Here is a 21,285-nt window from a genome sequence, read left to right as displayed (position 1 = left end):
GCCTTTTTTCCTTATGCTAAGCTAATCACTGATTGCTGACTCGTTTTTTATATACATATATTTCCAAACCTATATTGTTTATCTGTAATCTAATAAATGCAAGTATGATCTAAAGGGATTTAAGCCAACTTAAACTGGAAAACCTTAAAACTAAAAGCATAAAATATAGCAGGTCCTTTTTTTCTCAATAAGCTAGACTAGTTAGCTTTTAGCTTTTAAGTTGCGTATGTTTATCTGGGATTTTTTCCCCCCCTTGACTGGATTTAGCAGCACCACATAAATCAGGTCAGTCAACCAAATAATAAATTCAATGTATTTAATTTTAATCATCAGAAATAGAAACAGTGGGTAAGCTAGCATTTGCTAAAGCTACTTGCATTACTGAATAAAGCTAATCAGTGCACCCTTATAAAAAGGAAATAGAAAAATGTAGTTTGTATAAATGTGACTATATTAAACCACAGTATAAGACATGTACAGCTACAGGAAAAACTAAGCTTATCTCATAATTCAGCAGCTTTAGTAGCAGTATCCTGTGTGCCTCTGTCAGTATTTCATATTGTTGAGCTAAACTTGCTAAACTTTCTTCGTTTTCTTCACACTCTTTTATGCATAGCTCTCATAAGGTCCCACCACAGTATTTCTGGCTAAGGTCTGTACTTTCACTGCGTCATTGCTGTACTTTGATTCTTGATTCTAAAAAATTAACATATTTTATTTGTTAATTTTTTCACTAATTGGACTGTCATTAACTTTAACATGCTAACTGAAGCCTGTAGAGTCTGAGATGTAGCTCTTAGTTTTTTACAGTTTCTCTGAGCATTGCACGGTCTGACCTCAGGGGGAATTTGGTGGGACATCCACTCCTGCGAAGATTGTGACGTTGTGAATCACTTAATATTTAGAATATATAGAACACAAAAAAAGGTCAGGTTAAGGTAATAACTTAGTTTCAATCAACTACAGTTTGTAGTTTCTTTGTCAGACTTCATATCTCAGTCTATTTTGGGGGGTTGTTTCAGGTTTTACTGGGTTAGTTGGGAGCATGCAGGTTCCCAGATTTTGCAGGATGTACACAATGAGTCACATGTTAATCAGTTGTGTTTTCTTGTTTGGTGGCTTCATGTTACGGTGTGTGTCAGGGATTGTTTTTGTCCAATGAGCATGAATGTCAGTGAAACTCTCATCAGTGGCTGTTACCATGCTGGAATGCTGCCCTGAAGAGACTAGAGTTTCACCGGCAGTTACGACCGTTAGTCTGCAAATGTCTGGATTTCTCTCGCTCCTCAAATCTCTTTTCCTGTCTTCCCTCGTCGCTCTTTCTCACTCTACATCTCTGTCACAGTCTCTCTCTGTTTTATGTTACTTTTGTTTCCTGCAGCACACACACACACACACATTCAGACACACACACGCTGCTGAGACTAAGCTGTGGGAACAGACCGTGTCCATGTAAATCCTGGCTGCGAGTTATAAATCAGGCCAGTCAACCATCCAGTACCTTTGTTTGGTTTGATTGAACTGCTACAGTCTGTCACAGGAAGAGGCCAAAAGCTCTGCGTGTATATATGTCCTATATATACAAATACGCCTGTATTACAATATTATTGTTTGATAGAAAACCTAAGCAACAGCAGTGTTGTTTAACCTTTCAGTGCTTTTCTCCCTTTTGTAAATGGGATGTTTTTGACTTTTGTTAAACCAGGCAAATAATTTAAAGACATTTATTCAGGCTCGAAGAACATTTGTGGGTCATTTCAGAGTCGCGTGATACCTCTTAGATCTATCAGTTAGTAGATTTGTGAAATTAATAACAAAAATCATCTAACAAATAGTTTCAATCTGGGGCACATTTTTATGTTGATTGTCTAAAAATGTTTAACTGAAAGTCTAAAATCAAATCAAGAGGAACAGGGTTAGTTTTTATGAACCACAGTCATGTGTTGGTTAGCGCCTCACACCAAGAAGGTTCTGGGTTTGAACCCGCTGGCCTCTCTGTGTTTGGATTGCATGTTGCTGGTCATTTGCTTTTTTAAGTCATAATTAATAGGATATAATAAGTTTAATAGGAAGGAGGAAAGGCCCAAGGGCACAGAGGCAGAAATGCAGAGGAATGGATGTTCCTGCAGGGATTTGGAGCAGATTACCCAGAGCTGAGTGCAGTGGCAGGGACTCATCACTGACCTGTGCTTCTCATGGAGTGACGACTCATAGACCAGTGATTAATGACAGCAACAATCATGGCAGCACATCACCTGAGTACCTTGGACTGAAGGTACTGATTAGAATTTGGTGAGCGGAGGTTAAAGGTCACTTTACAAAAAAACCTCAATATTTAACCATAAATCACACATTTCTCCAATAATTCTAACAGACTGTACACAAATGTCTCACTGGAAAAAATCTGAAGTGATATTTATTTCTAAAAGTTCAATAGTTATCTTTACCATGACGAAATAATACGACATAAAACTCTGACTTTTATTAAGAAGAGCCAAGTGTGAGCATGTTTGGTCAGATATTAAATTGGTGACTCAAATCTTTTCTGGCCACCAATTAAATTCCTTCAAAATCTTCCATATAAATAGATATGTAAGTGTGAACAGGAAGAGAGGCAACCTGTAACTTCACTGGTTGGTTAAGGTGTACACCCGAAAGGTGGTAATTCTTCTGTAGACATGAAGCAAAGATTAAACAGTTGGTGTGTCAGAAAGCAATGATTAAGTTAAGCACTTTTGAGAAACTAGGGCTCAAATTAACCTGTGATGGCCCCTTTTCAGTGTATATTTTAAAGTGTAATGGCTGGAATTCACCAAACTGTGTGTGTGCTTTTGTTTGATGGTCTTATTGAGGAAAGCTGTGTCTGTGAGTAAAAACGCCTTGGTGAGGGTCTCATCACAGAAGGAGTGAGCTCGCTCTTGCTCGCGTTTCTCCTCCTGGTAGTTTCTTTTTCTTCAAAGTTCTCATTCTGTCTTCACGGAGCTGTAATGACACGGTGCGGCTTTGAAGCCTCAGTTCTGGCTCTATTTATAAAACCGCTTGTTGCAGTGGCACTGACTCACTGTCAGAAAGCGGCAGGGAACCAGACTTACACACACAGCTATACACCAGTGAGGTCGCTGAGAATTCTGGGAAGGCATTTAACCTCTTCCTCGCGGCGTTGCTGGGAAGACGGAGGGATTCAGGAAGTGGGGTTTTGCCAGCGGTTTAGCCAGAGGCCAGTCAGCGGAGGTGGAGGAGGAGGAGGAGGATTTTTGGCAGCAGCGGAGCAGATGGAAATCTCAGCCGTTGTGTTGGACTCACACGTCGTGCAGTGAATCATTCCCACTCTGTGACCACCTCTCAGGTCATTCCACAGTGTAGTCTGCTACAGCATGGAGGGGGTAAACACAGATCTACTGTGACGAAGTCTTTGGCAGCCAGCAGAAGTTATTCAGCGACAATCTGCAACACTTTGAGGGTTAAGCCGATTGTTTGCTGAGGAGAATTTCTCAGAGGTCGCAGTGTTCGCTTTTAGCTCTAACTGTCGGTGGATGAACTGTAGAACAAACAGTATCCCCGTCTAGTGAAGTTGGCGGGCTTTTGAAAACAAGGAAATAAAAGTAATATGTCATCTCTAATTATTTAAAGATTATAACTTATTCTACTCTTGTTTAAAATAAACACTGACATAAACAAGAAAAACATAATTTATTTGTGCATTCAAATACAACAGCTCTGCCATAATTTATACTTTGTGCTGAGTCCACTTTATAGTTACTGCTGAGGTCAAAGTCTGCATATTTTACCCACTGCACTGATTTAAATGGGGAGGAAATGTCATAAATGATGACGTTAATCAAGGCTGAATTCCATTTAGCTGCTTTCAGTTTCAGGGTTCTGCTTTTATGCACAGGCCACAGACTCATTTGATTAGAACAAAGCAGCTGTTAGTGCTGTTAGTAACACCTGTACTTTTATGTACTTTTTCACAATAACAAGCTAGCATCCTGCTGCTCTCTCATGCATTCAGCTGCATTTGATATTATTGTCCCCCGTTTTTAAACCTCAGCACAGAACTGCTGGGACTCCCTGTGGAGCTGAAATATAAGAGCTGATATAAGGCAATTCATTCTCTCAGAATAGAGGTGCTGAGTTTAGAGTTATTGATGTATTGATCCTGAGATGGACGGATCAGTTCATCGGGTCTCCAGAGTCCTACAAACACACACACACACACACTTCCTTCTTGTGTGTGTGACGCCTGCAGCCCCTAATTCGCTTTAGAGAGGTAGGTTAAAGAGTGGAGATGAGCAACAGATAGAAGTGTAGAAACGTGAGAAGGTATAAGGAGTGAAAGCGAGACGAAGACAAAGGGAAAAGCTCTTTTCTGTCTTCCTGCATATTGACTCTTCTTTAAAAATAGAAACGCTACTCAGACTTTAAAATCTCATCTCGCTGCTCCTTTTTCATCACTGCCTCTGCTCAGCCTGCTGAACTGTTTCCCATCCCCCCACCTCAGCTCAGAGATTACTTTCTTCCATCACACCTGGAATCTTCCATATATCTATAAAAACTGGTGTGTGTCCAAACTGGAGCAGTTACACCAGCTTCTATCTCTTTTTATGCCTAAAAAGTTTGCATGATCTTTGTGTTTGTCCGGGGGCTGTAAATGTAGCTGTAACCTTACAGCTCAGCTGAGGGAGGACAGCGTCAGTGTTTACGCTGTCAGGAGCATGACCCCCCTCATCACGGATAGATGCTTCAGCGCTGTGATGTAGCTGGCAGTCTGATTCAGCCAAAGGGAAACAGTGTGAGTCTGCTCACGACAAGCTTGCAGACTTGTTTGTGCAATCTGGTTGTGATTTTTGGAAAGAAATATTACTGTGGAGTTTATCAAAAGTTTGAGCACCACGAAGCGAGTGTCATTGAGTTCCACTGTAATTAGGAAAACGCAGACATCTATCTGGATGTCTAAAGAGCACACTAAGATAGAGGAAAAATATAAATAAATAACAGTTTGGAATGAGTTCCCATTTGAGCAATTTGTCAGTGCACCCACAACTTCGAAGAAAATTGTGTTTTTAAAAAGCTTGAAAGATGTTTTTTTTTTAAATAATAGATGTTGCAAAAATGCCATGTGGGGTAAAGAAATCCACAAAATGTACAAAATAAGAAGCTTTTTCAGTAATGTAGGAACATGGACCACATCTATTTTAGAAGCATCCATCCGAGAGGTGATGTACAGGTCAACAGTGTTAGGACTGTGATTAGATAACTACATCTATGGCCAGTTTAGACAGTTAATGTCACATGATGCCATCTTTGGCCTCTGAGAGGAAGCCAGAGTGCTGAAACCCATGCAGGCACAGGGAGAACATGTAAACACATAGAAAAGCATCAGCTAATCACAAGGTTTGAACACAGAGCCTTCTTGCTGTGAGGCACAGTTCAAACCACCGTGCCTCCGTGTTGCAGAAGCAGTCTGTGCATTATTTATGTGTCGGTCCGAGCACATAAATAGCGATTTAAGAGGGTAAAGCAAGCGGTCCGCTTTATGCGTTCTGATCAACTGAAGCTAAGGATGAAATTTCATCTGTGTCTCAAAGTTACATCTTTCATGTTTTGTTTATTCGAGCAAGCCTCAGACATTTCCAGTGCGATGTGTGTCGTCTTCTTCTCTGAGCCGCTGTTTCGCTTCCATCCAGCTGTCGCTGCACATCTGCAGCTTCCTGAACACTGAAGCTATCATCTGGACACAATGATTAGTTTAACCCAGTTCATTCTCCTTCCTCATTTCTCTCATCCGTCTTGCTACATTACTACTGTTGTTATGTTACAACTTTGCATCATTCATGACCCCTGCGTGATCACACTTTAAGCAAGCAATAAATTATCGAGTGTTTCCACGTTGTCCTTCTTTTCTGACCTCTTTTCTCTTCCCACCCTTCCCACATCCCTTTTTCCTCCTACCATCCTTCCTCTCCTTCCTTCTCCTCCTTGCAGCCCTAAGCAGAGATGGAGTCTTCGGATGATGATACTCTGAGTGAGCGCTCCTGCGTCAGCGAGCCGTCATTCCGTAGCGAGCGTTCAGGGGGGTCGTTATCCCCGTGTACATCAGGACTTGTGGGCCCACCGGGAGACACTTTGCCATGGAACCTGTCTAAGCATGAGAGGAAGAAGAGGAAGAGCCAAGATTCAGTGTTGGACCCAGCAGAGAGGGCGGTGGTTCGGGTCGCAGGTGAGTTGATAAATGTAATACTTTATCTTTCTGCCTTTGAGCAACACTCAAGGGAAGCTTCCAGGAGATGGTGAAGAGGCAGAATTTTGCTGATTGAACTCTATAAAAGCAGAGTGGGGCTTTCAGGCACAACTTTACCTGCTTTCATGAAGGAGGGAAACTATACAGAGAGGTCTTCAGAAGCTTCATGGGTCATTGCCATCACAGGGTCGTTTGTGAGGCATTGCCTCCCAACATCCTGTGAGCTATTACCCTTACATGGGTCAAGATGTGACCCATGTAATTGTGCCATGTGTCTGTGGAGTGGTTGTTTGGTTCTTCCTGTGTAAAGGTCCGAGCACTCCTCACTGCATTGCACACACACTACCTGCTTTGTTTATTTTTGTCTGAGGGTGTTGCTGGGTCTGAAATGTGCTGGGACGTCATGCTCTGAGAAAAATCTTCTGAGTTTCTATGAAAAACCTGCTGCATAAGAGACGACAGTGTTACTGTCTCTCTTCTGCCTTTTCCTGGTTCTGTCCGAGTTCTTCCTTTTGCCTTTTTTGTGAGTTAATGAAGGCTGAGTTTGGATAACCACAGTTTTAAGTCCTCTTTAAATATATGTGTCTGGTTTGTAGCGTTAGTGCTACAAGGGGAAAACTGCTGAAAAATGCACTCTGATGTAACATTAAAACTGACAGGAGCAAAGCACAGTTGCTGCACATCAAAGGTTCTTAGTTTGAACGTTCCTGGTCAGCTGGATCCTGACGTGAGATTGGTTGGACATTTCAAAGCTGACTGCAAGGTGTGTGGATGTGAGCATGAATGATTGTCTGTATTTAGCCCTGCCTTTGTCACGGATTAGGTGTTTGCTGCCTCTTTCCCTGTGTCAGCTGGGATTAGGGTGCAGCGCAGCCCCCTGATGTCATGGTTGGATAAGAAGTTTAGAAAATGGATGTAGTGTGTCATTTTCAATCAAAATGAAGCTTTATACAAAACATAAAATATAAGCAACGTCAGCAGCATGGGGACATTCAGGTTGCTTTGCTCAGGAAATGCTTTTGCACCAATTAATAAAGAAATATACAAGTAATAGAGGTTGTTCAGGTATCTGATCAGGACGCCTCCTGGATGCTGAAGAGATTATATCTCTCAGCTGGCTTTGGAACGACTCAGCGTCCCCCAGTGGAACATTTGGCTGGGGTGAAGGAAGTCTTCTGCCCAGTGACTCAGACTCAAATGGATGGATATATGTATCAAAGGAAATGAATAAACAACCAAAACAGTTAAGAGTTCCAGAGTTTTTGGTTACTTTTTGTTCCCCATTTTAGTTTGAAAATATTTCATAAGTTAAGTGTTCTCAGCGTATTTACTTCCTGTCAGTGTGACATCCCACTGTTCATAATTATTGCCAGAAACCAAGTGTTTCCACACTTCTGTAGTTTAGTTTACCCACTGTGCCTACATCTACCTGCCCTTGTGATGAGTTCCTTGACTTTAGGTTTTCAGTCATGTGTAGTTTCTCCTCCTGTTTGTATCTTTGTTGAGAACATCCCGTGTCACCCCCAGGCCATCCATCGGTGGTAAGTTGAGTATAACTGATATAGGCTTTACAGTCCCTTATATTAACAGACTTGAATCAATAAGTAATAAGAATTGCATAGGCAGGGCATCTACAGCTCTAATGTAGAAAAGCTGACATTGGACCAACCTTTTGCTCCTGAAAAGACTCTTTAAAAGGAAACACGTCGCTCTCATATTATTTGTCTTTTTATCACCAAATATCTCTGCAAAAAGGTTTTTTTCTTCTTGTCGTGAATTATTCCTCATGCATCCACTCTCACATGCACACTGACATTTTCACTAATCACAGGGCTTCTTTCAAACAGTCATTAAGCATCCTCTGAAAAAAGCCTCATCTCCTTAAATGTCAAAGAAATGAGAAGAAATTTCTAGTCTTTTATTTATGGGATGGATAAAGACGTCTGCGGCTTGTTATTAAAAGTGTTATCGTGTAACACTCAGATGTAATAATCACTGTTTTCTTAGTTATCGGTTTTAATAATGGTGGTTAGCAAATGTCAATAAAGAGCTGTGAGCAACATGAACCTTGAATACAAGAAAACGCTTAGTTTCATTGTGAAGGCAGCAGAGATGAGCTTTATCTCATTTTTATTGTGTACATTCCTACGTGCAGGGATCACATGTCAAAGTCAGGAGCCAGTATCATCCTCTCGTATTTGTGGTAACAGAAGATGGAGGAGAAATGTAGGTTACTCAGTTCTCTAGAGAGGCCGGGGCTCCCCTGCTCACGTAATGGATCACTGGCAGCACGCCTTTTTTTAAATACAGAGAAGAGGGGACCTCGAGTTTGAAAATTGAGGGAAATGAAGTAAAAGCAGGCTCATGTGTGGCTTTCCCCTCTGATGGCGTCTAATAGTTGTGCTTATTTTTTCAGTTTGAGGCTTTTATATAAATGCGCTTCAGTGGATGGACAGTAAGGCCTCCAGCTTCGTCAGCATGCTCTATAACTCTGCTGGCCTACAGCTGATCCAGCAGTAGAGGAAACTCTGATCATAGCACATCATATAGCAGCTTAACAGCTCTCCAATGAGGCAACAACCACAGCATCTTATCAACAACAGGACGGCTGCCAATAACAAGCAATTTTTAGATTATTTGGCAACCTACATCTTTGTTCAGCATTTTTTCTCTTATCACACTTTTCTTAATCTTATGTTTCCCTTAAATTACTTTTAGTTCAATCAATATAGAAGGTATATTTGATTTTTTTTCAATATTTATTTTGACATCAGAATATTGATTACCACTCAGGAGGTTTCTTCTCAAAGTGAATTATACTTTCTTAATGCCTTCACTTTGCACTCTCCTTGTTTTTTTGAGACTATAATTGAAACCCAAAAAGGCGGGCGCTCCAGAAACCTCGAGGAGCCAGATTTATTGCTTCTATAATCAGCGCACCAATTTTAAGCTGTCTGACATCATCAATAACCCTTTCAGCATTGCTAACTTGCATTAGGCAACACACAGTGCTTCTGTTCCACTGAGGATTTAAATGATTTATCATTATTATTAGTCTGTTATTCATTTGTTGTGATTTCTACATTTATGTTCAATTTAATGACATCATCAAATCACCTTCTTTCATAAATACCTTAAATTTTTTAAGAGAACCAAAAGTGTTACATGCACACCCCTGCTATTTGTTTACATTCTTCCAGTGAGGTTTGCTCTTGTTCTGTGAGGAAATATGTTGGTTGGGATGTTGAAGCAGGGAGGCGATAAGAGGCAGTGAAAGTCTACGTTTCAGACATGAAAACAGCATGTAGGTCAGGGCCGGGTGAAGGAGTTCATATCATCAGCACAATCAGGCCAAGAGAGATGGCTCACTCTGCGTGTGTGTGTGTGTGTCTTGTATTTGTATCTCAGTGCTGATTCTCTTACAACATAGACATGGAGAAAGTTTGGGATATTTCCTGCCCTGGAACCATTTCAAGGCCTCCCACATTAATGTTTTAGACTCTCTTCCATTCACAGGAGAAGCCCGTCAGATACTTTTATGGCTGTTTTTAGAGAAGCTTTCACTTTCTTGTCCTTCCTAAATCTGTCAGCAAATGTTTGGAGAAAGGAATCTGTTGCCTGACGCTGCAGTAGAGCTCCCATTAAAGACCTTTTATGTTTTATTAATGTACTTAATTCACTTATGTTAGTTTCACAGAACAGAGGACCATGTGAGTGTTCACTTGTTTTGATGTTAGTGTGAAGACAGTGAGTGTCTGTATGTATATAATGAGTTTATCTGAACCAACCTGGTGTTTCCTGCCAAGTAAAAATAAAGTTAGATGTGCAAGCTTTGTGGAGGAAAGGAAGATGACAAAGAGCAAAAGGGGAATTCAATTTGTACACTAGGTAAGTGAGAGTGCGTGTAAGACTGGCTCTCATATGCACACATCTACACATGCATGGCTTTTGAAATAAGGATAATAGATCAAAAGGAGGTGAAATGAAGGCAGCGTGTGGTTAAAGGATAAACCTGTGAATAATGTCATGTGAAATACAATTTGACACAATCATGAAAACAGCTGGAACCAACTGATAAGTAAAGGTGAAACAAGAAAATAAATAAATCTATTTATAGATATTTACGGACTTTACTAGACTAGCTTTGTATGAGTCACAGCTCAAAATCATCCTGATTTCCCTGAGCCTGAGAGCAGTTTATCCACTGTCTGAAACTGTTTTAGCTCCTCCCCTTTTAAGGCAACATCCTTCTGATTGGCTGCCCTACATAAACAGAAGGTTTGAACAACAGGTGGCATCTGTGCTCACAGCCACAGCAGTGTGACGGAGATGACCATATAAGGGATATTCCGTCTCTGACATCATACAGAGCCAAGAGTAGAAAAAATATCTGTGTGTGAGTGTGAAACACAGATATTCCTTGGACGTACACTGATCTCATTGTTTGCAGATTAGACATGTCTAATGTTAGCAGCTCCTAAAACACATGTCCACTTTAAGTAAAATCCACTGTGTTCAGCTTTACTGCAAAACTGTGATATTAAAAAGTCCAAAAATACAGAACTAAAACCTTCAAGAATCACTTATTGAGCCTTAATAACAATATAACATAACAGATATAAGCATTCTCCTTTTTGTTACTGTTACACGTCTAATTACAACCAGATCTGAGGACAGATGTGGCATCCTCATTATTGCTGGAGTCTGGTTTAAGAGATCTGGCGTCACTTTTATGTTCTCTGGTCATCGTTTTATTACAGATGATCAAAACTACATGCAGTAAAGTCACACAATGTTTAAATGTTAGTTACACCATCATCATCATCATCATCATCATCATCATCATCATCATCATCACAGTTCTTCTTTTAAAGCAGAGAAAATGAAGGAAAAAATGTCTCTGTAAGTCCGACTTGCTCACACTGTAAATTTAGTTTATGGTTAATTTTATGTGCATCTTTTACATTTTGAGGCCACTTTTCTCTCAGATTTATTTCTGCTCTCAGGTGTGAGGAAGAAAATACAAATGATCTCATATGTTCTTAATGAACACTTGGCTTTTTCCACTTTTTCATGCCTTTTGGATAAACATGCATCATGTCGTTGAAATTCACAGCTGTGCAGACGGTTGTTTAGAGTGCATGCATGTGTGCGCGTAGAGAGAAGAGCTGGGAAAGGTGAAAAACATTTAAGGATTATTATCTCCAGTTATTAAACCAAACACTTAGACCTGGAGCTTTCCTGGCAGCGCCTTGCGGGTGAGTCAGCGAGTCAGACTCGATTGCGTGGAGATCATTCAGTTCTGGCGGCAGCAGGTCGCAGTCGAGTAAATGTTGGCGTCGCCACAAACCACCCTGGGGCTGAAACACAGGCAACACCTAACTAACACTGCCAAAGTCTGCTGTGTGGCATTTTTCTCTCCACCTGCCAACGAAACATTTGACTTTATGTCCAGACTCACTGTGAATTTACAGCAATGCAACAAATAGCAACTGATCCTATGAACTCAACCATTACATCTAACTCAACACAACTCTTTTCTTTTTGTTTTAAACCCCAAGAAGGTTAAAGGAGATCCAAAGACATTTTGCCACAGCTAAATAAAAACATATAGAGTGGGTGTGGGGGACAAAAAGTAGTTGTAAGCCTCTTTTAATGCAGTACAGAGCAGTACAGTTACCTCACAACTGCCTGTTACCAGTCTGTAAAGTGTGTACCCATACTGTGTTCCAGAAGTACAGACAATAAAGAGCTTTACTGTGGAACAAAAAAATCACAGGACTACAGGGTCCTGATATAAGATGGGCCGATGATTCAGTAATATGTAAGACTGTAAATTAAAAATAGATATAACCAACAAGATTTCACTGACAGGTTAGTGAAGTCCCAGTTTGAAGCTGTGTCTATGTTTTCTGCTATGCTTCTGCACATGGTCCTGATTTTGTGTTATTTGAGATTTTGTCCAGTTTTTGTTTTTACCCCTTGAGTTCATCATTTATTTATTTTTATCTATCAGTTTGGAGATTTTAGTATTCTTCTTGTGTCTCTCTTATCCTGCTAGATTTAGATTATTATTAGTGGTAGTTTCCCTGTATGTTCTTCTTATTGTCGTTCTTTCTGCATCTCTTCTTGTCTTGATTAGTGTGACTTTTAGTTTTTTCCTGTTTTACATTGTTTTTGTTTTTTGATTCATGATTATGTGAATTTAAATGGTTTTACTTGTGCAAAATACTTTCTCCTCTGTCTTGATCCACAGTTGTTTCCTTTTGCACCCTATGTTGAGTCCTGCATTAAAATATTTTAAAGGAGAAATCATTTAGATCAGAAATCATGTGACTAACTGAAGCTTCTTCAGTCCATTCAAATGATATAGTGGAAATACATGGTGGTAAGTGCTCAGAAAGGAGGTTCTGGGTTCAAACCTGGCGTCCATCCAGAGATGTAAATGTCAGATTAACTGGTCATCCAACATAGTTATAGGTTTAAATGTTAATGGTTGTCTGTGTTTGCGCTATGAGGTGCAACCTTGCACTTGCCCCTTGTCAGCTTTGATAAGTTCTTGTTGCTGAGTAAAGCATGCTGTACATTTTTATATCCTGTCTGCTAAATGGTTTGATGTGACAAGCAGAGCACGAGTGTCTCTGTAATACTGACGCTGTCGAATTCACTCTGCAGAGGCTTTCATTTAAAGCTCATGCTTCTGGTAACATCCTGTATCTCCCAGGCTTGTTCAGTGCTCGCTCAGGCGTGTGCAGCCTATTGTGATGATTTTACATTTTAAATAATCTGTACGGCGTGTTTACACTGACCTCAATTTCCAGTCAAACAGAGGTCAGAATGTGAATATATTAGCCTGCTTATAAGCCACACAGTTTAGCCCCATGATAACATATTCATACAGACTAAGGACACGCAGCACAGAGATGTAGTGCTAGGAAGAAGGTATTCTTTTCTCTCGGAAAATATCTATTTTTATTTTGGCAAAAGTTGCATCCTTACACATCTGAAGAAAGAGCAGGCAGAAGAAGTGGAGGACGAGGGGAGGAAACACTGGGAGCTTTGTGAATACTGGAGAGGATAAAGAGAGACACTGCTGTAGTGACTGGACTCTGTTATTCAGACACTTTGGGTTGCACTGCCTGTCTGCTGAATCTGAATGTCAATGAAACCGACCAACAGCTGCTAGTTTTTCTGTGTACGTGAGTGAAAATTCAGTATTTTCCCACCAAATTACATTTTGAACTAATTGGGGGCTGTAAACACAGACCAGAATAAAAATATTTTAAAAGTAGTTTGTTAGTCTTAGACTGTATATAAAAGATGGTCATAGCTAATGCGATATCTCCCATCTTTGTGTTGCAATTTTGTTTTTGATGAGCATTAACCTCAGGGCACTGCATACCCATAGTGTGCTGACTTTTCAATCATAAGGTGGCTTTAACATCTTTTTTACTCTTCATTGGACCATAAATTAAAAAACTAAACGTCAAGTTGCATTAAGTAAGACTTAAAACCATAAACTGAAATTTTTTTACTGAGGTCACAAATTAGGTTAGAAATGGGATAATTTTCTTATATATTTCTGTAACTAGAAGGACGTTTTTGTGCATATTTTTACAAGAGTTGCTACTCTTCTTCAGGTTTTGGTTGTGACGTAATTACATCACATCCAATTAAATCACAAAAAAGGCTTTCTGACTTCAAAATTCCTCATGAATGCTGAACATTTAGGTTTTCTTGTTTTACTTACATGGAGATGCAGTAATGGAGAGACACAACAAATAAAGGATTGTTTGGAAATTATTTGTACAACAAAATAAGAAAGGAAATGACACAGTGTGATACATTTGCTCAGTGTGAGTGAGGCAGCAGCAGTGATAATTTATGCATATGAGCATCAGGACCTCAGATGTCTTTGCCTGCATGTAACTTAGGCGTCCGCCATCCTGCCTGCTGCATTTTTTTTTTTTTTTGCAGGCAAACTGAAAGGAAGCCTCGGCTCAAGGCCCTGGCTATTACCCTGTTGCCATGGTGACGTGGTCTACTCTGTTTCCATGGTTATGCAAGGCTAGGAGAAGCAATGGCGGCAAGGGTGAGAGAGACTGACACTGGATATAAAAGGGGCGCAAAACAAATAGCGAAGGAGTGAGAGAGTGTCCGAATTTTAATTTGGAGTGGAGAAAGGAGGGAGAGAGAGACCGAGGAGTGAATGATCGTGTGAGTTTAGAAAGTAATGAAGAGAGGAGAGAAATGGAGTCGGAGAGAGAGGGGGAGAATTTAAAGAGGGGAAAGAAAGGGTGACTCTGTGAATAGATGTGAGGGTGAAGGAGGTCATAACACAGAGAAGAGAATGATTAACAGGAGGATGAAGACAAGCACTGACAACTTAAAAAAAGAACTTGGAAAGAGAAATGAGCTCGAGGAACAAGACGGAAAAACAAAAGGAGAACGACTGCTATGAATAAGAAAGAAGTAAAGATGAGAGGAAACAGTAGAAGAGCTTAAAACAGAAAGAGATGGGCAAGATAGGATTGTAAAGAAAGAAGGAAGGGAATAAAGCAAGGAGACTAAAGGGAAATAAAAGTGATTGTGTGGTGAAAAGGAAACTTTGAAAGCAAGAGAAACATAAAGTTTAAAAAAAGAAAAAAGCACCACCCAACAAACTTTTTTCGGTTGGCCGTGATGTGCCAGTAGGCTACATCCTCTAAGCACTATAAAGTTTTACAGGTTCTTTTTTCCTTTTTTGGGAGGAAAGCAAGTAGATAGTGTCTTTGGTATAAGCTGTTCATGACCTGCCAATGCTCAAATGCCTTAAACCTGTACTTCTTCCAGTGTCCAGCAGGGGGCGACACCTGGCTGCAAAGAGAGGTCAAACTGTACAGAAATATAGCGGAAACTAGTTCTATTTCTATCTTATTCTGTGACCACAGTAAACATTTTTCTGTTAAATTTATGGTCTCAGTCACCAGTTTAAAGTCATGTTTATTACAACATGATGTTCATTTTGTCAGTGATGGGTTAATTTAGAGTAAAATGGGCAGCAAAGAAGGGTATATTTTAAGATGCACCAAGAGCTCGTAATGTATGGTTTCTAAAGACAAAATATGTTTTAGAGTGTGATTGTGATAGATCTGTGATGACATGTACTGTAAGATACCTGCTGGTCTGGAAATCAACTGAATATAAAACTAAAAATAAACTTGACAGACGTTTTTAGCAGTGTCATATCCTGGGATTAATTTCTCAACTTATGGGGCTAAAGGTTCAGAACTAACAAAGATTTTTACAGCAGAGTGTTAAATGTGTTTTCAATTAAGACACTAAATCTATTCATTTACAGAAAAATATTATGGACACATTTAAATCTGTTCTTTTTTAAATTTTATGTTACAATGAAACTGAAACATAAGAAAACCAGGACAATTTTAAATAATCACATTTTGGACTAACAGTCTTTATAAATTAATAAGAGGTAAGCTAAAGTGGTTACTAGTATGAATCTACAAGTATTTGGATCAAAGCTAAAGCACTTACCCAAATTAGATGCATTAAACTGCTTCTCATGCCATTCATATTTTCTCATTGCATGATTGGAAACATCTGATTGCAGACATCACCGACTACACTTGAACCAGTTAAGAGTTTATACTCAGGCTTTGTTGTTATAATCTTTTAAGTGCATTTTTATCTATGATTGAATTTGTTTATTTGTGAAAGTCAAAACAGTAGAGCAAAGGTCAGACCCTGTAAAGAGTTTTAACTTAAATCCAAGTCACTCACAATAGATTTGATTTAATCTCTCAGCTGGTTATTAAGGGCGCTCAGCTGCATTATTAGGAAGTAATTTACACAAAAATGCAGGCGTGGATAATGAGATCAGACTGTTTGATGTTAGCTTTCATTTTTTAGATGTTTCATGAGTAGGCACGTAAGCAGCAGAGAGGTTTCTGTGTGAAATGTTTGTGGCTGACGTTAAAGTTAGAAGCCAAGGTGGAGCTCTGCAGCTGAAGTGTTTGGTCATGCTGTTGTGTTGAGGACTTTGTGTACTTTTGGCACATTCACAGTGCAGCTGGACTCTGCATGTAGCACAGACACACAACAATACACATGCTAACAAACACATGCAGAAGACTCGCACTGCGGGAAGAAAACAGTGAAAAATACACTTGAACACATATTTTACTACTTTTATTTAAGTTCACGCTTATGTATTTACTATTAATACACATCATGACATGAAGATGAAAACATACAAGTGGAGAAACATAAACAAGAGGTCATTCAGGCCAACTCTGACTCATCTGTAATTTCCGTTCTCCACCACTAGACGGAGATATAATGGTTTCACACACCGACAGGTTCATTTTTAGGAGGAATCACCTGCTTTTCCTCATTTTATCAGTGAAACTCTGTCTGGACTTTATAGAGTGAAAGATGTTTTTCTCTGGCTGTTCAATGCTGTAAAGTACAATAGAAACGACTGGACCATGAGACCAGAGTCACATTAGCCCGAGTTTATTTGTTTTTTAAGACAAAAATATCTGTTGGAATGTTTTTCTTTCAGTTCTCGCATTTTGGATTCATCTTCCTTGACTTCCTGTAGATACAGAGGGTGCCAGATCTGTATCCCTAAAGTGTCTGTTTGTGTTTACATCACTGGGGTAATGTTAATGTGATGTGTGTCGGTCCTGTAATGAGGGAGAGGCAGAGTGAGGAGACACAAACAGGATGTTAGAGTAATGAAAGATGGGGTCAGATCTCTGCAGAGAGACGAATCTAATCATTCACTTTGAAACTGATAATATCTTTGTGTAATTATTATAAAGAAATTAGTCTTTTCTAAATCGCTTAAGGTGTTTTAAGCCAGACTAGTGATGCTTTTATAATTAACCAACATTTCCTTTGGTGCGGGAAAGCTCCTGAACGTTTTCCTTTTTGCACAAATAGGATGTTTTTTTATTGAACCTGTGACCTCCTACTTATTCTGCTACCTTCAGAAATGAGCTCTTGCAATGCAGCAAAGCAGTATATTTCTGCAGAGACTGCCAGTTTGTTGGTGTTGGCCTTGCTCACTGATGATGTGTAGAGATTAAAGGCTTCAAGGAAGGAAGGAAAAGAGGGTCACAGTAAGATGTATGAATGGCTCCTGGGTCATTGAACCGCTGATATGATAAATGTTGTATGAGCTTGTGAGGCTGGTTTATTTACTGCCACTTTCACTCTTTCCTTTTATCTTTTGTCATGTTACATGGTTTAAATTCATCTGAGTACACATGTGTGCATGCATGACGTAAATGATGATATGCAGCTACTTCCAGACCTGTTACAGCAGCCGTGACCCACACATGACAGACGGACAGTAAATACCCGTTCCAACACACTTCAGTATTCAGTACATACACATATTCTTCCTGTTTGCATTAATTTGATTAGAAAAGGGGCAAAATGAAAAGGCTAAAATACATGAAATATCCTCTTTATATATTTAGAGAAAGATGAATTTCTAAATTTACTTGAAAAGGTTAGGGATCTTAAAAATGTTCCTTATAGGCCCTTATAAGGCCCCATTACATTTCCAAATGATATCCATATATTAAGCTAAGGACGTAATCTAGAATTTATAGGGTAAGAAGGGAGGATACTTTCCATGTGCACACCCAAATCCATAAAATCTTGCAAATTGAAGATATTTAAATGCATTATATTCACAGGCTGCATCGTAAATTAATGATGTGCATACTGAACTTATCAACAATAATGCTGATATTTTAATTTCTATTTATTTGTGCATAAGTATGGCTGCCCTGCTTCTGTGTTATCCACTCTCCTGTTGACTTTATTCCTGTAAGTAATAACTGAGACCACCAACAGCTCCAGCAGCAAAGCTCTGAATTTCACATTCAGTGAATGTAAGCTTCTTTGCTGTTCCTCTCATTGCCATCTGAATAACCTGGTGGTGTAAACACAGTTTTTTATGTGATTTACTTTCCATTCATGGCTGCAGACATGAGTGGAAATATGCTGCATTCCTGTCCTTTTATGTATCTGGCTCTTGATTTCCCAGTCACTGGTCATCTGCCTTGTGGGGCCACTCATGCATCTTTTATTTGTGTTTCGATCTAATATTGACTTCAGACAGACATCTACAATCTACACCTGCCTCCACTCTTGACATCTCCACCTCTTTTACTCTGTGGACTCTAGTTTCCAACCACATAAATGTATGTTTTTCTTCTGACAGAATGGAGATGGTATTGTGATTTACATAAAGGTTATCTTTATGTGTCTTTGTGGGATTAAATGACATAATCTCTGCACCAATGATGCTGCTTTATGGACTGTGACCTTACTGGCATTGAGAGATTATCCACAGCAGGACAGGGCAGACACACAGATTACTTAACATAAAATACATATTTAATGGCGTCAAATACAGAACAATAAGATGTTCCTGTTTTTCAATTAAATATAATCGCCTAGTTTTACTGTTTCCTGTGTCTGGAGAAGCTTATAAGTTTTGGTTTAAAAGCTTGTTAACAAGGTGTTGTTTAAAATTTTATTATTTCGCCAGAGCTCCTGGTTTTGTATGTTTACTTAGCCTTTAGATTGCACTGTGCTCCATTCATTCAGTCCACTCCTTTAAACATTCTTGAGTTTATTTAGTGTGTTTTACAAGTTGTTTGCAGAATTTTTCAGAAATAATAAATCAAAATGCATCTACTTGTTACTACAGTGACTACCTGCCATGGCAAAAATGCAATGTGGTTGCAAATCCTCATGCATGATCAATTAGTTGGGGGTTGACAATTGTAGAAAAATGACTTAACAAGCCTGCAGGGACCACAAGGGATCAGGGAGCTTTTGAGACAGACCTTCTGTTAATATTAGCTTATGGGGGTGAAATCAGGGAACTGCAAAAAGACACAAATGACAAACAGACTGAAGTGATTCAAATATGACAGTCTGAAAACAACGATTTATATGCTTGTGAGATGCATCTCAAAAAGGTTAAAACTGAAAAAACCACCTATAGAGAATTAAAATGATTACACAGAGAAGGATGACTTCTGAAAGTAAGCTCAAAGCAATCACAAAGAAACACAAAATAACTGGGGGGGAAACTACAGCCAAAAGGAAACAAAAAATGGTTCAAAACAAGGAACAGAAATAAAATATGACTATTGAAGGAAAAATTAAAACCACCAAAAAGACAAAAAAAGATTTCTAAAATATACAAAATGACTCAAACAAAGTTCAAAGTTATGCTGAAAAATTAACAGAGAGAGACATAAAATTACAAAAGGACTTCTCTTGAGTTGTGGGGGACTTTAACATGTACGTGCCTTTTGCAAAACAAACAAAAAATGTTAAAAACTGACAAATTTAATTAGTCACAAGTGTCAAACATAAGGCCCAGGGGCCAGAATCGGCCCACCGAAGACCATGGAGCCCGCTGAACTATTTTGGAAATTGTGAATGAGCTCATAGATTTTTTACTTTTAACTGTATTTGCATTGGTTTTACAGCTTTTTCCTACATATAAAGACTGCCACCATGGCTCTTCATGGCACACCAAAGTAAATAGATAAACAATAAGAATTAAAATGGAGAAAATGTCCTGTTTTTTCCGCTATGTGAATAAATGTGAATTACTCTCCTGGGCAATGAGGTACTAAAATAACAAAGTACTAGAACTTTCTGTTATTTTACACATTAGTTAATTGTGCCGACAAATTTCTTTCATTTACTGAAGCAGAATTTCTTCATCTTGGAGTAAAAATGAAAAAAGAAGAAATTCCACTTTAATCACATTAAATGGGGGTTAAATGTATTTAGTCTGGGGTTGTATGTGGCCCACGATACAAAATGAGTTTGACATCCCTGGTATAGATTTTCAGTTCAGCAGTTTAACGGAAAATAACGTTAAGTGTTAGCATGCTACATGTAGTTTTCAATCAGGGGGTTATTGCTTTAGTAAGCTGGTTTAATATCCGTCACAGTGGGAAATGATAAACAATATTTTAAAACACCTGAACAAGATTTGTCACTGAGCCACTACCTCCGTCTGAGGGCGCTCCAGCTCCATTTTCCACCTGTTCAGCTAGGCTAGCTAGCTCTTCCCCGGCTCTACAAATTCCTGTGGCGGAGGTTCCTGGCGCGGCCGGTAGAGAGGGATGGAAGACAGCCACTGCAGGAAGGACCGAGAAACCTGAGCATAGGAGGGAGAGAGACACACGCACACACATTCACACGGACCCAGGGGCCGCAAAGCCTCGGACAGAAGCAGCCATTACGACTGGGAAGCATGCTGGGAGCTCGCCCGGCTCTTTTCGGATCCACAGGACGCTGCCGACTCAGCCTCGGATAGAAAGCCCGAGCCCGGATACGGTTTGGTTTGGAGCTCCGGACGGAAAGAGACACACGGCCCCCTCCCGTCACTAGGATATACTCCCTCCCTCCCTCTCTCTCTCTCACACACACACGCACAGGAGGCACAAAAAGCAGCAGTCACCGGGTGGAAGGCGATATTTAAGGAGGGACTGGCTGGAGGAAACGCACCGAGCGATGCGACTGTGTGGCCCCGCACCCACACGTACACTGACGGCTGTCATGGATAGATAGCGTTTATGTAACCTTCATTTTAGTAGATTTTCACAGATAGACGCTCACTGAGGCTTTTTGTTGTCCTTTATATTCTCTCAAGTGTCCCTGAGGATTATCTAACCGCGCTCCAAAAGTGAGCTGCGGGGCTTTTGGTGTGCGCCAATGCATCATATTCACTAGTTTCACGCACCGTGGTGTTTGTATTGGACACCGGAGGAGGGAGAAGGAAGCACAGGGAGCCGGAGCTGGGGTCCGGACGGGCAGCAGAAGCAGCAGCAACACCAGCGGAACGGGTTACTGCGGTAGTCCGCAGGCCGACCCCTCTCTTCTTCACAAGCCGGCTTGTGAGCCACCATGGCCGGTTTCGTACCGGGTCTGCTGCCTTCAAACCACTCACAGGAGAAGGAGTTCGCCCAGGCGTATGAAGATGTGCTGGAGAG

The 21,285-nt window shown here is 40.0% G+C and overlaps 1 protein-coding gene and 1 long non-coding RNA gene across 7 annotated transcripts in view; one reads left to right on the top strand and one right to left on the bottom strand.

Moving 5' to 3' along the window:
• Positions 1 to 5,997: 5,997 nt before the first annotated feature.
• The window catches only part of macf1a (microtubule actin crosslinking factor 1a), a 224,494-nt gene continuing 209,206 nt past the window's right edge, over positions 5,998 to 21,285 (top strand). For all 6 annotated transcript variants that reach the window (XM_085446515.1, XM_085446511.1, XM_085446513.1 and 3 more), the window contains exon 1: positions 5,998 to 6,220. In XM_085446515.1, the coding sequence (XP_085302641.1) occupies positions 5,998 to 6,220 (223 nt within the window). The remainder of the gene's footprint in view (positions 6,221 to 21,285) is intronic.
• Positions 6,060 to 20,366, bottom strand: LOC146682595 (uncharacterized). The gene is made up of 3 exons (XR_014917616.1): positions 20,301 to 20,366; positions 11,472 to 11,601; positions 6,060 to 6,142 (listed from the first exon to the last, which is right to left on the bottom strand). It is a non-coding gene; the product is annotated as an uncharacterized LOC146682595 (long non-coding RNA).

The sequence above is a fragment of the Copadichromis virginalis genome, linkage group LG22 (genome assembly GCF_057382275.1).
Source record: "Copadichromis virginalis isolate Kocher_CV1m ecotype Utaka linkage group LG22, C_Virginalis_male_GT1.1, whole genome shotgun sequence".
In the NCBI taxonomy this organism is placed as follows: domain Eukaryota; kingdom Metazoa; phylum Chordata; class Actinopteri; order Cichliformes; family Cichlidae; genus Copadichromis; species Copadichromis virginalis.
Note: the sequence above shows the minus strand (reverse complement) of the source record. Positions and strands in the feature narration are given on the sequence as shown.